This window comes from Myodes glareolus, chromosome 10 (assembly GCF_982192425.1).
Source record: "Myodes glareolus chromosome 10, mMyoGla1.1, whole genome shotgun sequence".
Lineage (NCBI taxonomy): Eukaryota > Metazoa > Chordata > Mammalia > Rodentia > Cricetidae > Myodes > Myodes glareolus.
The window spans coordinates 72,939,071-72,955,396 of NC_142035.1; the positions used below are offsets into that span (position 1 = coordinate 72,939,071).

The following is a 16,326-nucleotide window of genomic DNA, read 5'->3' on the forward strand; positions in this document are numbered from 1 at the left end:
TAAAAATAGCATCTTTATTTCCAGAGAAAGCCCCTCTCTGATAAGCACAGTAACATCAGGTCATAGGTTACCATCAACCTCTATGGACCTGACCCCCTTTGGGTTGAAGCTCACCATTTTCTTTATCATGAAGGAAATGGAACTGAGGGCATTGTCTCCAACTTTCCATTCAGGTACCTCATTATGAAAATGATGATAACGGGCAAGAACAATAGAAAAGCAGTTATGGTTTAAACAAAGAGATGGAAGAAGCAGACTGGGGAAAATAAATACCTAGAGAAACAGGCAGCAAGAAAATGCCCCAGAGAAGCAGCACAGACACAGAGCAACAGATAAGGCCAGTGTTAATCAGCTGAAAATGGCAGGAGTAGGGGACCATAGCAGCTGAATAAATAAAAGTTCATTTACCTCTACCAGAAAAATGTATTTAAAATTGCTCAAAAAATAATTGGAGTGAAAAGTAAATGTGATACCAGTTGGAAGTGGAAAATTGGAAAAAGTACAATTGAAAAGCAATGTACATTGTACATTAGAATTCATTCTTTGTTAAATAAATCAAAATTTTTATAACTTTTTGTTTTATCAGGAAGAATATTATTGTGAACATGCCTGTGTTTCTGTAATATGATATTCAGAATACAGGGTATGCACTTTTAAAAATGTATCTGGACATGTAGCAAGTACACTCCTTGAAGGACCTGTATTCTGGTTCATGACATCACAGCTGAGGAGATATCATATCTGCCTAGCACTAGCTGGACATCTAAGTTCTGGTGGTGGCCTTGCTCCAGGCAGACTCAATGACCTGGATGGATGGATGAAGTCAGCGCGAAGAAAAGACCATGACCACCTGTAGTTCAAGCAAGTGGCCCCAGATAGCCATCTTTATAGTTTATATGATCAGTTTTGCAACCAGTTTTCACTTCCCAAGTTTCTACAAATGATTACAATAACTAGCAGTTTGTTCCCTGCCTCTTTCCCACTCTGTCTTCTAACTCTCACTGGTAACCATTACTTTTTTTTTTACTTCTAAACATGTTTTATTGTACAAGAACACCCCTAGAATTGCATATATTTATCAGATTGTATATTATATGGAAACCATTACCTTTTTATCTATCGTTATCGTCAGAAGCATAAGCAGCTTTGCAAGCTACAAAGGACCTCCTCTAACTAGGCACACCTACAGGACAGTGTGCCCAGCTGTGCACATGCAGTTAACAGTGCTATGCAAAGTGAGAGACAGTTTCATCTCATGTGGTTAATAGTTACATTTGGTAGGGCCTGGGGATCAATTCACCAGTCAAAGCTGATCAATCCATTCTACATTTCGTCCTAGTCTCTTTCCTCTGGAGATATACCAGGTTTTCCCATTTATCCTACAGACAACATAACCTGGAAACTTCCTCTTAATGGTTGGCACTGCTTGTCCCTTGTCCTTAAGGCCATCTCCCTTAACTTGGGGTATTGGCACAGTTAGTAGAAATGAGGGAACTGTGGATTTTTATGATTCTGCTTTATTCCCTGTTCCTTGAATGTTCCCATTAATTCCTGCTATCATCTATTTAACAGCATTTCTTTAAAATGTTTATGGTCCTTCCTTCTAGAACAGTTATGCAAATACATAATATTGAACTTCATGCCCTACTGTGACTCATTTAGGCCAGCAGTATGCCTGGCATAGTGAAAGCAAGAAGAGCACACAGCACACGAGCTCCCGGGGGTCATGCCCAGAATTATTCAGCGAACTGTCCACAGGTCCTTGCCAAGTGGGTCAGGGCCTCTAGGGACTGCCACAAAGAGAGCCATTTGTGCTGTTCTCAGCCATTGTTCCCTGAAGAAGTCACATGATGGAAGGGAGCTTCCAAGGTCCCACTTATATCTCAATCTAATGACTCTGGGAAATGATCAAATATCAAGTTGCAATAAGAAATAAACATGATCTGGCATTTCTACAAAGAGAAGAGTACTTAATTTATAAAGCATTCTGCGGATTGTTTCATAGTCTCACTTTTATATCTAACCAAAAGATGATAACACCACACTTAGTCAGCCAATATCTTATCGGCATTTGGCATGGATTTTAAAATTTTATTGGAGATAGTCACAGTAAGCAAAATTAGTCAAATTTAGAAACACAAATACTTTATTTTCTCTCATACAAGGAATCCAGATATTATAAACAAGGTAAGAAAGTAGAAAGAGAATTATTACTTGAAAAGAGTAAGGGGAGCAGGGAGACTAGCAAGGGTAATAGAGATGTATGGAAATGGTCAAAGCAGATTATAAGTTTGCATGAAAACATCATTTATTTACACAATTACTATATGCTAATAAAGGTCACAGAATAGAGGGAACGTTTTGCTTTCCCTCAGCTAGAACACTGGAGAAATGCCCTGGTCATCTCTGCTCTCCACCTTAGATGAATGTTGCACAAGTGGGTGCAGCTGCTTCAAACAGGTTTCTAGATGTGGAAGTTTAGTGACGTATGGAAGTCTCTTGTCTTTGATTCCTCATTAAATATTAGAAATGTTTAGACTACTACGGCTTCTATTTCTTTCAAGCTTGTTTTGAGAGTATAATTGACAAATTGCAAGCTAAAGGCTAAGCAGGATGACTGTATACAGCAAGGATTAACAGACATTGCTGCAATGACCAATATATCGGCTGTTAGCAATTCAAATCAGAGAGCACAGCGACAGCCTTCATAGTTCATCACATCGCAAGTCATCATTTGTGTCATTACTCCAAATTCTGAATGAGCACTGACAGAAAACTTTCTATGTGCATGTTTCTCTTCTTTAAGATACAGCTGAAGCAGCTAAAAACGTCAGTTCCTTTGGTAAAGAACTTGGAATGTACTAGAAGATGGATGCGCAACTGATCCTGCCGTCCTCAGGGTAACTGTAGGACACTGAACTGGAAGCCGCCATTGCTTTAGTTCAGGGTGAAAGCGGCCTAAGCCACTGCTCTCAGTTCAGGGTTTCCAGCTAAGAATGATGAAAACATATTGTTCAGTTTTGAAGTAAAATTCTCCATGTTTTCATATTAAAGGTGGACATTAGTCACAATATATGATACAGAAAATATTAAATACATTTAATAAAAATTAACATTGATATGAAACTAAGGAAGAAAATTTTTATCTAAACCTATAATTAGTATAATCTTATTTAGCGAAGAAATAAATGCTCATTTGCTGCCAAGTATTTTTATTTTTGCTGATTGCTCCATATAAAAGTGGATTTGTTTGAGGAATACGTTACTGAAAAAGCACAGCATGATGCATTTAATTTATGTATTTCTGTCTGCCCTTCATCCCTGCCTTTCTGAAGCATGACTTCCTCCTGCTTCTAGCAGAACTTTCAACTGTGCAGCCTTGCCTTCCAGCCCAGGAGATAAATATCTCCAAAACTGTCAAATGAAAGTACCATTCCTAAGACACAAGGATTCGTAAGGAGCGTCACGCTGAAGAATGAACAGTGTTCCCTTCCCTAGGAGTGCTAGCTCTAAGAACACAGAAACCTCTATACCCAGAAGGAAGCCACACAGACGCAAGCAGACGTGGGAGATGAGAAGCGAGAGAGAGTCATGATGGCAGCATTTGAATTCCTAAAACCACCTATTAAAAAAAAATACGTCTCTTGAGTATTCTAAGCAGACGTGCCAACTGTTTCTCTTTTCTATATAAGCTAGTGTGAATTGGGATTTTCTTATTTGCAACTTAGAAATCTTGCATAATTCAAAGGTAACCTAAAATTTCTTAAGCCCAAATAAAATAAGACAAATGCCAAGAATGTTATCTAACACTTACTTTCCAAGGTATAACCACACATTCACAATTCTAAGGAAGTAGCCACAGAGTCTTGTTCTAATGTACCTGATTAAGGCAAGGAGGAGGAATACCGCAGTAAGATGACTTAGCAGGACTAAGAAAAAGATACTACATTCAAAGCAATAAAACTCCATTTTATATTTTTCACTGATGTTCTGAATAAAAATATTCACCTGTTCAATGATTGTTCACAGATGGTCTACAGTGTATCTAGCACAAATGTCTGTGCTTAGAAATCACAAGGAACAAAACAGTGGAAAACCATGTTCATCTCTTTCAGCAGCAGAAACAGGCAATAAACAACCAAACAGTAAAAGGGAAACTGCATAAACATTGATTTAAATGATATCAGAAAAGTTGACGATGAAGAGGGGAATTAACAGTGGGAAAATTACTTTTTAAAATAAGGTTTGCCAAAGATTCCTTGAGGTGGTAGTAGCTAGTGACCTTAAAGAATCAAGGTCATTAACAAGTGAACGCTCAGAGAAGAGTGAACACATCCATATCTGAATATCTGACTGGCACAAATAACAACCAAACTAAATGGACAGTTGAAAAGGAAAAACGCTGGGGTGAGTTCGAAAGAGAGCAGGAAGTGTGGGGTTAGTGCGGGTCACTGTGGCACAGTGAGAGGAAGAGAAAGTAACAGAGAATTCAGAGGGCAATGGCAGGATTTCTCTACAAGATAAGTGACTGGTTTGGTAAGAGCACATCAAAATAACTACAGTGCAATGTCACAGCTGTATATAGTTTTTCCTATTACTTGTATAAACTCTTTGTGGCAGACTGTCAAGTTGTTGATATCCACATCCTTCTTGGTTTCATAGTCCATCATGTTGTTGGTCGAGATAGATGATAATTTTCTGGCCAATGACATGTTAGCAGAAATGAGCTATGTAAATGGATTTGTAGGTGTTTTGGTTATGATCTACAATGCAGAACTGATGGCTGCCTTTGGAATGGTCTTTTTAGCCTTGGAAAGATGGTAAGGAATATCGGAGTTTGAATCTTGGACAAAGCCTAAGAACACACTACCCCTGGACACTCTACCCATATTTTAACATAAAAAATAAATATTTACCTCTTCAGTATTAATTTGGGTCTTGGCTACTTGCAGTTGAAGCTACTTCTGCAGTCCTGATATTATATCTGACTAAGTTGCGTTCAAAAACTTAAAATATATGGTGATGATTCAGGAAAGGAATCATGCAGACCACTAGGGTGGCCCAAACTGTAAATTTCACTGACTCCTGGACTTTGAGCCTTAGAGGACTGAACTACATCACTATATCCCAAATGTAAAGGATTAAAAGTAGAACCTCATGGGCACCTGCATGCACATGTACATGTACATACATAAATACAAGTTAATATAGTAAATATTAAAGCATGTGTTCAGGTGCCATCTTTAACTGTAATGTGGGTTCAGCAATAGACTACAAGCTTACCGATGGAGGTGCTGGATTGCTAAAGAAATAAAATTCTGTCATTGTGCAATAAATTAAATCTCAAGCTCCATTTCTCTCACTTGAGAAACTGCCCACAAAACTTGTACAGTGATCTAGAATCCATCATCAACCATCTCAGATGTGGTCATGTAGTGAAATATACCTAAAGGAACTTTCTAGCCATCAGAATAGGGGTATCTAGATGATCGACTAAGGAAATTGCTTACCATCAGAAAAGGGAGCCTCATGGCTTCCACAGAGCTCAGCAACACTGATGATCATTATGGACCAGTGACTATGTAGGTCCTGTTCTGATTTCTAAATATACATCCATTAGAAATTGTATATAGTGTGGAGTTTGGATTTCTATAATATGCAATGCCACATAAAAACCTGTTACTTTTTATGCTAAACTAAAAAAAATTAATAAAAATTTAGTTTCCAATATACAAATTTACCCCAGCCTGAGAACTCTTGGCACTGAGGCCTTGCAGGAAAAGAGGGACAGGGGGAGACTTCACAACATTGGCACAGTGAGCTGTCTTCTGGGGATCCACTAAACCAGCAAAAGGCACTCCGGGCAAGCACAGATTTGAAGGAATTGAGAGATGGTTTTGAGGTGCATTTTTGGCTATGCCCACATATCTGATCAGATATTCTCAGTGTTTTATGTGGAGGTGTTTTCAGCTAGACCTGGAGTCAAGTTAAATTTCTGGATACAGGAACTGGTAGATAGAGCCAGTCAGGTAACGGATGTGATAGAATCAAAATTGGTGCAATGTTTTGCATGTCTGACCCTTGACAGACTCACATTGATATTAAATTGCTATGGTAACAGTATTAAGAGGTGAGGTTGATTAGGTCAGGAGGATCTTCCCATTATACATGGGTTAGTAACATGATTATTAGAAGAGTGGGCTTCTTAATAAGAAGGGTGAGTTAAGCTTCTTGCCTTTCCACATTTTCTTGTGTAATTAATTATATAGGATGAAAGCCCTTGACAGAAACCAGTTCCTTAAAATTGGACCTCCTAGCATCCAGACCTGTAGTGAAACAGTCCTTTGTAGGTCACCCAGTCAATGGTAATTTTTGCAAAGCAGCTGCACCCAAGGAGAACAGAGTGATGGTAGGCTTTCTCCTTATTTGGGAGATGGCACATGAAAGACTTCCTTTCTGAATTACAGTGAACTCTTTGTTTGTTTTTGCTTGTTTTTTGAGACAGGATTTCTCCGTAGCTTTGTAGCCTGTCCTGGACCTAGCTCTGCTAGATCAGGCTGGTTTTGAACTCACAGAGATTGGCTTGGCTCTGCCTCCTGAGTGCTGGGATTAAAGGCATGAGCCACCACTGCCCAACTCTTACAGTGAACTCTTAAGGTTAGTAGATAACTCATAGGTTTTCAAAGGACATATATGGCCTTGGAGTCTACACTAATTTAGCATAGGAAAGGATAAAAGAAATATAACTCAAACCCTACAAAAATCAAAACTAATTCATAGTCCACATAAGAAAGATCATGTCTTTCTCTGACATTTTCAGACTATTTGACCAGAAATAAAGCTTTCTGGGTTTCAGTTTTTCTCATGCGCATAAAAGGGTCATTCACATGGTGATGAGGATAAAATTAACTGGAGAAGGCACACGCAGAGTGCTTGGCAGATGATGGACTTTCCACACAGAGTGTGATGTTAGATGACTCCACACCAGCATCAGAAGAGACCGAGAGCACAACACAGCAGGTGCTTTGCTGCTCCCAGCACTCTCTGCAGACCAAGGGGGACTGGCACTCTCTCCGCTTACGCCTTTCATAGTAAGAGCGCTAAAGTTCAACCCTTAAAACCCATTACCCTCCCTAAGTCTTTCACAGGTTGGGTCCTCCTAAACTGGAGAGGGCTTATAAGCGAAGGTCAGCCTGTGTACAGCAAGGCAAAATTACATCAGAGAGTAAGTCATCTTGCAGAATGAATTCTCTTGATTGTTTGGGGGTGTTTACTATTATAGTCCAATTATTTAAAATAAAATTATGCCCAATTATGCAAAATTATATCTTAGAATACTACAGTAGTTTTACATTTTCCTTACACCTGATGATGATCCTAATTTTCAGTAAAAGAGGTAATAATTTCAGTGAGAGATAGTTTTTCTCTGTAGACTGGTTTCAACATGTCGTTAGTGGAGTGAGTTATGTAAGTGTGAAATCATTATCATTATTAAATGCAATATTTCTTCTGTACTGTTACTATAAAAACAGTGTCATCCTCACTAAAAGGAGACCATATTCACAGGTTAAATATAATATGCAGAATACAATGGGGCTTCAAGTAACATTCCAGTATGTTACTAATTAAATGAGAACTAATTGTTAATTAGAAATTAAGGAAATAAAAATGTGTTAATTTTAATTTGACACTAAATATTATGGGACTTTAACAGAGTACAGGTAAAGGCATTGCCTTATGTTTTATTAATATGTGCATAGTTTATCCATTGACACGTTGAAACCCCATTTTTAAAGCTTCCTCATTAATTGTTTTACATGAATATGCAGCCCCCTCTTATGCTTACCCTGAAGTCAGCTTTGCCTTTCTTTTACAATAGACATCTGAGTACATAGTGGTTCCAGGCCAGGACTCTGACATCCTGGTGCACCCCTTCTATGTCAGTTAGGACACGTCACATAATCTGCTGTCTGGTTTCTCTGGCTGCAAAACGAGAATTAAAAAGATAAACATAAAAGATGGGTTTCTATGGCTTAGCACATAGCTACTGAAAGACAGTTCAGCGGTCCTCAAGCTGGGGTGTAAAGGACCATAATTATCCAGTGCTAGGTCCTTCATGGAGACTTTCTGTGAGGTGTGCAAGAGTGAACAGCTTTTAGAAAATTCATTTCCAGAGTCTTGTATTCCAAAGCTTTTCTAAAGTGCATCTGCCCAAGAACCTTCTCGTCCTAACTACACAGTCTCTAGTTCTCTCTTCTCAAAAGGAAGGCTTTCATTTCATGCTTATCCTGGACCTTAAAACAAAGGAAAGATTCAGAATTCCTTCCATCTCACACATGCACGCACACTCGCGCGCATGCACACACACACACACACACACACACACACACACACACGCACACACACACACGCACACACACGTGTGCTCCCCCAAGCATGTTCACACACAAGTACGTGCGCACACACAGAACCTGCTGAGTCAATTGAGTATTGTTCATATGTGTGTGTGTGTGTGTGTGTGTGTGTGTGTGTGTGTGTGTGTGTGTGTGTGTGTTTAGGACTGACCACTTGGAACTGGATAACTGAAGAGTTAGTAAGGGAATTGTCCTCGGCGACAACTGGTTTTCCTTCTATTAGCTGCCATTGATTGTATGTAGCTTTTCATCTAGGAATGAGATCTTGTGAGATTTTCCCCCATCCATGCTGGAATGTTAACTGGTGTCACTGTTCAGGTCTTGTTTGGGAAACCATATTGTTAAAATTTCATGGGTATAAGTCCCTGTCATACATATGAGACACTTTCTCACAGCAGACTTCCTGGGCCCTTGGTTCTCAGAATCATTCTCCCTGACCCTTCTGTGATGGTCCCTGAGACATAGGTGTAGGAGTTGTATCGTAGATGTATCAACTGGGAAAGGGCACCCAATAGTCAGTTATAGTTTTCTCAGAAGTAAGGACCTATTCCACAGGTAAGATATGAGTTTTGGTAATTTCTTCACAGTAAACAAGATTCTTTTTATTTTCTCTTTCTTTCTTTCTTTCTTTCTTTCTTTCTTTCTTTCTTTCTTTCTTTCCTTTTTTGAGACTGGGTTTCTCTCTGTCGCCCTGGATGTCCTGGAACCCACTCTGTAGACCAGGCTGACCTTGAACTCAGAGATACACTTGCCTCTGCCTTCCTAGAGCTGAGTTTAAAGACATGCACCAGTATTGGGTGAAGAAGTTCTCACAACACCATAGTAATACCAAAGAGTTCCACACACCACCACTGCCCAGCTGGTAAGTTTCTTAAGATTGACAAGAACAACAATAATTCTACATTAGCTTTGTAACTTATTTTAATTCCCTAAGTGATGACTACAATGGCTGATTTTTAGTGCAAAACTCCTCATTGGGAGGGAGGGTTCTTGAAGTTCATATCTTGTGAAATGAAAGGTTTGCAGACTACAGTGGTAGTCTGCAAGTATACTTGTCAGACAAACTGACCTAGAGAGCTCAGAAATGAAGGAAAATGTCTCAATTCATTTGTCAAATTAATCTGTCAAATAAATGTAAAACATTGCAATAAGCCAGGGAAAGCAATTAAATAAGTTAAAACTGCAAAATTTGGATGTGAATGGTAGAAGCATTCTATTTGTATGACAGGCTACATGGTATTGATGCGCTGTGATTTCTCAAGCCAAATCAGCTTTCATTGTTAACACGTTGAAGATCAGAACTGATTTAAGTCATGTGACTCAGATGCAGACTAGTTTGGGGAAGAGACAAAGTGTGCATGCCTAAAGATTTAGCTGGCAGTCCTCTTGTTGGAAAACTATGGATTTTATTTGCATTTCTTGGGTTCGTTATTTTGGGCCAGAATAGGGAACTGTTGGATGTTATCAGGAAGTGACATAACACAGTTGTCAACCCAGAAGTAACAAAGTTATTATTTGGTCTTACTGTTATCAAGTGATAAGTCTATGCTATCATATTCTACTTACTTTGTCTTACCCTATCTTACAAGTTATTAACATGCTTACCATGTATATACTTTTACCTACAAATATTGCCTACATTTATGTAGTATAATATGTGCATGTGTATAAATTATGTAGAATATTATATATGACATAATATTATATCATTTATATGGTACAATATATAAATTTATGTGTTCTAAAATGTCTAATGACTACATAAAGCTAATTAACATATCCATCACCTATTTGCCATTTTTATGCTAAGACAGTTGAAATTGACTCTTGTTTAGGAATATGGAATATGTTACTAACAGGCTCTGCTGTCCGGCAGGTCTTCAAACCCAGTCTTTCTGTTTATCTGAAACTTTAGGCATCTTCTGAATGTTAATTTTCTTACTCGTTTTCTGTTTATTTGGAGACAGTGTCTTGTTTTGCAGCCCTAGCTGGCCTGGAACTCAGTAGTAGCCTAGCCTAGCCTGGAACTCCTGGTGATCCTGCTGAGTGCTTGGATTACAGGCCCATGTTACCATTTCCAGCTTTCTCCATTTTTTAAAATTTCCTCACTCTGATCTAATTCTTCCTTCCCTATGCCTCATAAGCTACTGGAATGTGAAGGCCGGCTTGTTGGGGTTTCTGTCCCACCTGCTACCCCATAGCCAGCAAGTCCCAAAGAAAATCACACACAGGACTCCATAAGATTATAAAACTGATTGGTCCATTAGCTCAGGCTTCTTGTTAACTCTTGTAGTTTATATTAATCCATTATTCTGATCTGTTAGCCATATGACTTGGTACCTTTTTCAGCTGTCAGCTCACATGTTGCTTCTTCGGTGATCTGGGCAGGAATAGCAGAGGGAGCTTCCTGCTTCCCAGAATTCTCCTGTTCTCATTGCATCACCTCTACTTCCTGTCTGGTTTTCCCACCTATATTTCTTGCCTGGCCAATCAGCATTTATTTAAAATATGATTGATAGATTGCAGACAATTCTCCTGCACCAAGCTACTAGCTCAGAATTTGTGGGCGGCACTTGCTTTCTTATTTCCTACATCAGAATCAAATATGGAAACTCCCATTGTACATTACTTCTAGCAGGATGGAGTTGACAGAGAGCAGGAGAAAGTGCATACGTGGAAGCAAGGCAAAGTAAAGTGGCAAAGAGCAATGCCATCATCTTCAGAGGCCTGCTCAAAATCCCAAGATTTGAGAAGAGCCAGGGTTGTTATGTCTGGAGTCAGAGATTACATGTCAGATATCAGTTCTAAACAATGGATATTTAGAAACTTCTTTGGCTGAGTTAATAGCAAAATCTACCAATCCAGGATGTATATTTGCCCTTGAAGATTACAAAGCATTCTATCACAGAACGCCCTGTTCCCTGCCATCTTGGTAGTTTTATTTAGTTGCCACTTTCTACTGATATTGAAATAGTATCTCTACACTATGGTGGATACTGCTAAATCTAACAGTGGGATCTGTGTTATGCTAAGATACTGTAAAAAATAAATGTGAACTGTTATTGCAGGAAATACAAGTGACAGCCACACTCAAACTGAAAGACCCCCGATATGGGGAGACTCTCACTCAAGCCTCAGGATGACGCGACCCCTCAATAACTCACAAGAGACCGTCCTTGCTGCAATCACATGAGGTTTAATGACAAGACATCAAGACGGGTACCAGTGCACTGGGGCGAAGACTCACGCAGGGGAAGAGTTCGACACCCCCCCCACCCCACCCCAGCCCGAGTAGCTGGGAGAAGGGATTTTTGGGAAGAAACCACAGCCCAGTAATCCGAAGGGCAGGGGCAACTCCCTGCCTCTCAAGATCACTCTCAAGGTCATAATCAGCTAGTTCCTGAAACACATTATTCCAAAAATACTAATGATAATTACTAGGGGGAAACTCCCTGTTTCTCAAGATTATTCCAAGATTACAATCTAACTTTATCTTCAGCTAGTTCCTGAAACCCTGAACTGGCTAATCCTAGATTTCTGATTTTTCTCTTCCTGCTAGGTTTTTGGCTCTATTTTTTCCTGCTAGGGGGATCTGGATATATCCAGGTCTTTCAAAACTTACTAGAAAACACCTGGGAGACCACTATCTTGAGAGATCTGTCAACCTCATCTGCAGCAGAAGGCTAATGTTCAATTCAGTAATGGAGGCTTCTTAATACTAACTTCCTAGGACTATATAAATAAAACACACATAAACCTTGCTCTGAAGTGTGCATGTCTGCAAAGGTCTGCTGAATGTCGCCCAGACACAAGCCCCGGGTCCTGTGCTGACTGTGCTGGCTGCAAACAAGTTACTCTAAACTTGACAATAAAAATTTAATGTTTCAAATGACTATTATTTAAGTTTTAAAATGGTATCAATACTCAAAAGAATGCCAAGGAATAATCAGTGCGAGCTTGTGAATTGTGGATTATTGTAATTCTATCTAAAAAAACATTTAATTAATAAATTCCACATATATGTATATATGTGTTTTTGTCAAACTTCTAGGTATTTTAAAGATAGCTAAGTTCAAAATATCCAATTAGCCTAATGTCCTCTTTCCCATATACCTATGAGAACATATCCAATTATCTTGGAAAAGGCAATTAAAATTACAATTAATAATCTTAATACTAAGACGTGTTCTAATTCATTTGATAATTACATTTCCCACAGAGATACTGTCAACATCAACTGTGAAGCTGTAGCCCCACCCTGTTTACAACTCCAAGAGACAATCTGTTTCCTCCTCTACAGTACCGCAATGCCAGGCTGCAGCTTTCCTTCACAGGAAATGTGTGGCAGGAAACATATCTGTTTTAGGCTTTATAACTTTCATTCTGATGTTTAGCATTAAAAATTATACTTATGTATCACAAATGACAGAATAATTTAAATAGTTAAAAAAGATAACTAGCATCCATGCCTTTTATTTTCAGTTAAAAAGTAGAAATTTTTTGTTCATAGGTGCTAAACAATTCCTTGTTTAAGAAGCAGCGTTAAGTATTCTGTCTACATGCTCTGGGTTTCTAAAATTTTTCATAAATCAAAATCTGTCATAAAAATAGAGATCAAAGGATAATATTTCAAGGTTGACTCATGATTTTTAAATTTTGTTATTTCTCTTAAGTATACTGATTTTAATACCAAAGAAAAGAATAAATGTAATATTTTGATTTCAAAACCATACTGCAAGAAAATGTACTATTCAAACAAGGCTGAAGTTTACATTATTTATTGCTATTTTTCTCAAAAATATGCATTAGAATAAATAGTTTTCTAAACACGAAAGTAAATACAGTACACGGTTCTGGCATATTTATTTCACTGAAAAGGTGTTCTGAATCTTAGACAACATAAATACTAAGTAGTGTGTTGGTTGCCATAGCAACAAGTAAATAGGGACATAAAAATACATGCAATTTTTCAAATGTAGCCACTTTTTTCATAAATATTCATTTTATATGTAAAAGATTATTCAATTCTTGCTTTTATTCCCTTTTAGAGAGCAAAACATGTAATTCCTTAGGAATAAAAGATCACCAATGGAACAGGTCCAAAAGTTTTTAAATGTTTATGAGACATCTGAAGATTTTTAATGTTGATTTTCCAAAATAGATATAGAAAATTTTCTTTTATTAGATATTATTTATTGGGTAGAATTCATCAAATAAGTCAAAAGCACTTAAAGCTATTTTCTCCCAAATATTTTCCTTAAGTTCATTCTGCACAAATCTTCGTCAGATGCAGCACTTGACCTGGGAAAGCTGAAAACCTCTTGACAGAGGCAGAACAGGGAGTCTGTGCTGAGCCCTGAGCCAGCTCTGGAGTAAATGATTCTTATCTCTCTCACCATTGTTCTATTCACAGGTGACCTAGCAGACACACTTAGAAAACTAATAAAGTCTTCTGGACTCTACTTACAGCTTAAAGAGTCTCAGTGCATTAGAATATGCATTGAGACTTCCCCAGAGGGAAGCAAGCATTTCTGTAAACCATGCTGTGAACTTTGGAATCTGCTGGAAGGTAATGACAACCCAACCACAGTAAAAGAGAAAAACTGTTCAATCATTATTGGGAAATAAATCTTTTAAATATGATTATATAAGATTATATAAGTTAGTATTTCCATTTTTTTTCAATAATAACCATTATGTAACATACTCCTAGAATGAGATTTAAACATTCTAAAGATCACTGCCTGGGCGCTGGTGACAAAACACTGCTCTAGGGTTCACCTCGTGATTCCTTCTTGTTAAAGAAGTCATGTGCTATATATGATGGCTAAGGACTGACTAGTCTGTCAAAGAAAAACAATTAGAGGCATCCTTATCATGCATACACATGATTCTATACAGTTTTATTGAAACCATGATTTAATGGTCAAGCAATGACAGGAAGAATAATTCTCATTATGATTTTACTAAACAAATTCTTCAAGGTAAAAAATAAAGAAATCCAGTAATCCCACTTGTTATTACACATCTCAAGAACCATGAGATACTATCAAAACCTACATAAATATGCACATATATCTTCTTTTCTATGTAAAAAGAAATGAAACACACCCCCAGAAATGCAAAGCATGCATGGGCAGACCATTTATAATGGGTTTCATGACCTGAGTTGATAAGGACGAGGACCAGGTCTCTTCTCAAGGAACAGGTTCCACCAAGATACCAACTCTGATCACTGGATTCAGAGTCCAGAGTGTCAACAATTACACCACATGAGCTGGTGCTTTTTTTTCTATTTAAATGTACACAAATTTAATTGCTTCTTTGTCTTAACTGAGCATCATGGTCAACACTTTATTAGTATGAGCTATGACAGCAAAACTAGCATTCTTTCTCATAATTTCAGATATAGAAAAGTCATCCTTTCTTTTCTTTTAAATATATTTTGGTGTGTGTGTGTGAGAGAGGAGAGAGAGGGGAGGGAAGGACAGAGAGAGAGTGTGTGAGAGCTAGAGAGAGAAAGAGAGGGAGAGACAGAGAGAGAGAGAGAGAGAGAGAGAGAGAAAGAAAGAGAGAGAGAGAGAGAGAGAAAGCGAGCATGGAGGCCAGAGGGAGGCATTGGATCCCCTGGAGCTGTGTTTCATGCATCTGTGAACCACCTGACATGGGTTCTAGGAACTAACTTTGAGTCCTTGCAAGAGCAGTATATGCTATTAGCCACTGAGTGACCTCTCCAGGCCAGATGAGCCAACATGACCTCATTTCTTTCCTTATCAAATCAAACCATGTCATGTTCTCATCTACAGGACACACTTTGTGACTTCTCTTGCACATACCTGTATTGCCAGCAGCAGCATCCTTGGTCTGGAACCATTATAAAATAAAAGAAGTGCTTCTTGAGGATACAAGCACCGCCGTACCATGACAGCCGCTCTAAGAACTGCAAATTTGAGGGACGAGTGGGTGACTAAAGCAACAACATGAAGATACTGGGCAAAGTGATGCTTCTGATGCTTCAAAGAGGTAGAGCAAGATGGCATTCAGCACTGTCACACTCCTTAGGATAGCCTAAGACTTAAAATTATGAAATACATCCAGAATTTTTCATCTATTACTTTTGAATCACAGTTGAGTAATTAAAAGCACCCAATATGAAATCATAGATAAGGGGAACTATTCTAAGTCCAACCAGAAGTGCATTCACTATGAACAAGATGGAAGACTACCACAGCAGAATGGACCACCTTCAGTGAACTCACAGTTGCTCTAGCATTGTAAGATCTTTCAACTTCTGTATAAGTCATCAGTATGCACAACTTTATATTTCAAGTAGTCACATTACCACATGTGTTTGGAAGGTACAATTCAATTTCCTAGCTATCAGGTACAGCTGAATCTTAGAAAATTTTAAATTAAATTGAGAGATTATTTAACAGCAATGATAATAGTACCCCAACAATCTTTGGGGAAATTGTATATCCATCCAACTCTACTTACATAACTACATTCAGCTAAGTGTGGGTATTCCAAAACATTGCTCAAAATCTGTAATGACCTAAAATGAAAGACAAGAAATTGTGCAGTTTACTAGGAATGAGAAGAAATACCACCTGCACTAACATTGGTATTTAGAATGAAGAAGCTTTGACTCCCTCAAGCTTGTGAATGACATTTTTTATTTTTTCCCTTGGAAGATATGCCTAGGACCATTTCATTCACATTGTATCCCCTGATTCACAACATTAAATTTTCTCTCTGTAGCACAATTAATAAAATCCAAAGTCAGATATTGGGGTCCAAACTGAAAGTCAGAAAAGCAAAACAGCCAGCCACTGGCTCTTACCTCTAACTCAGTCTGAAATGGTGATCCTGTCTCCAGGAATCTCAGAATGAGACTGTGTCTGAAAGCTGT

At 38.3% G+C, this 16,326-nt stretch overlaps 1 protein-coding gene across 1 annotated transcript in view; it reads right to left on the bottom strand.

The window, feature by feature from the left end:
* LOC125406552 (doublecortin domain-containing protein 1) overlaps positions 1-16,326 on the bottom strand; it is a 202,922-nt gene that overhangs the window by 174,601 nt on the left and 11,995 nt on the right. Inside the window, 1 exon segment of the mRNA XM_087910886.1 lies at positions 7,847-7,983. Within this exon segment, the coding sequence (XP_087767012.1) occupies positions 7,847-7,920 (74 nt within the window). The 5' untranslated portion in view covers positions 7,921-7,983.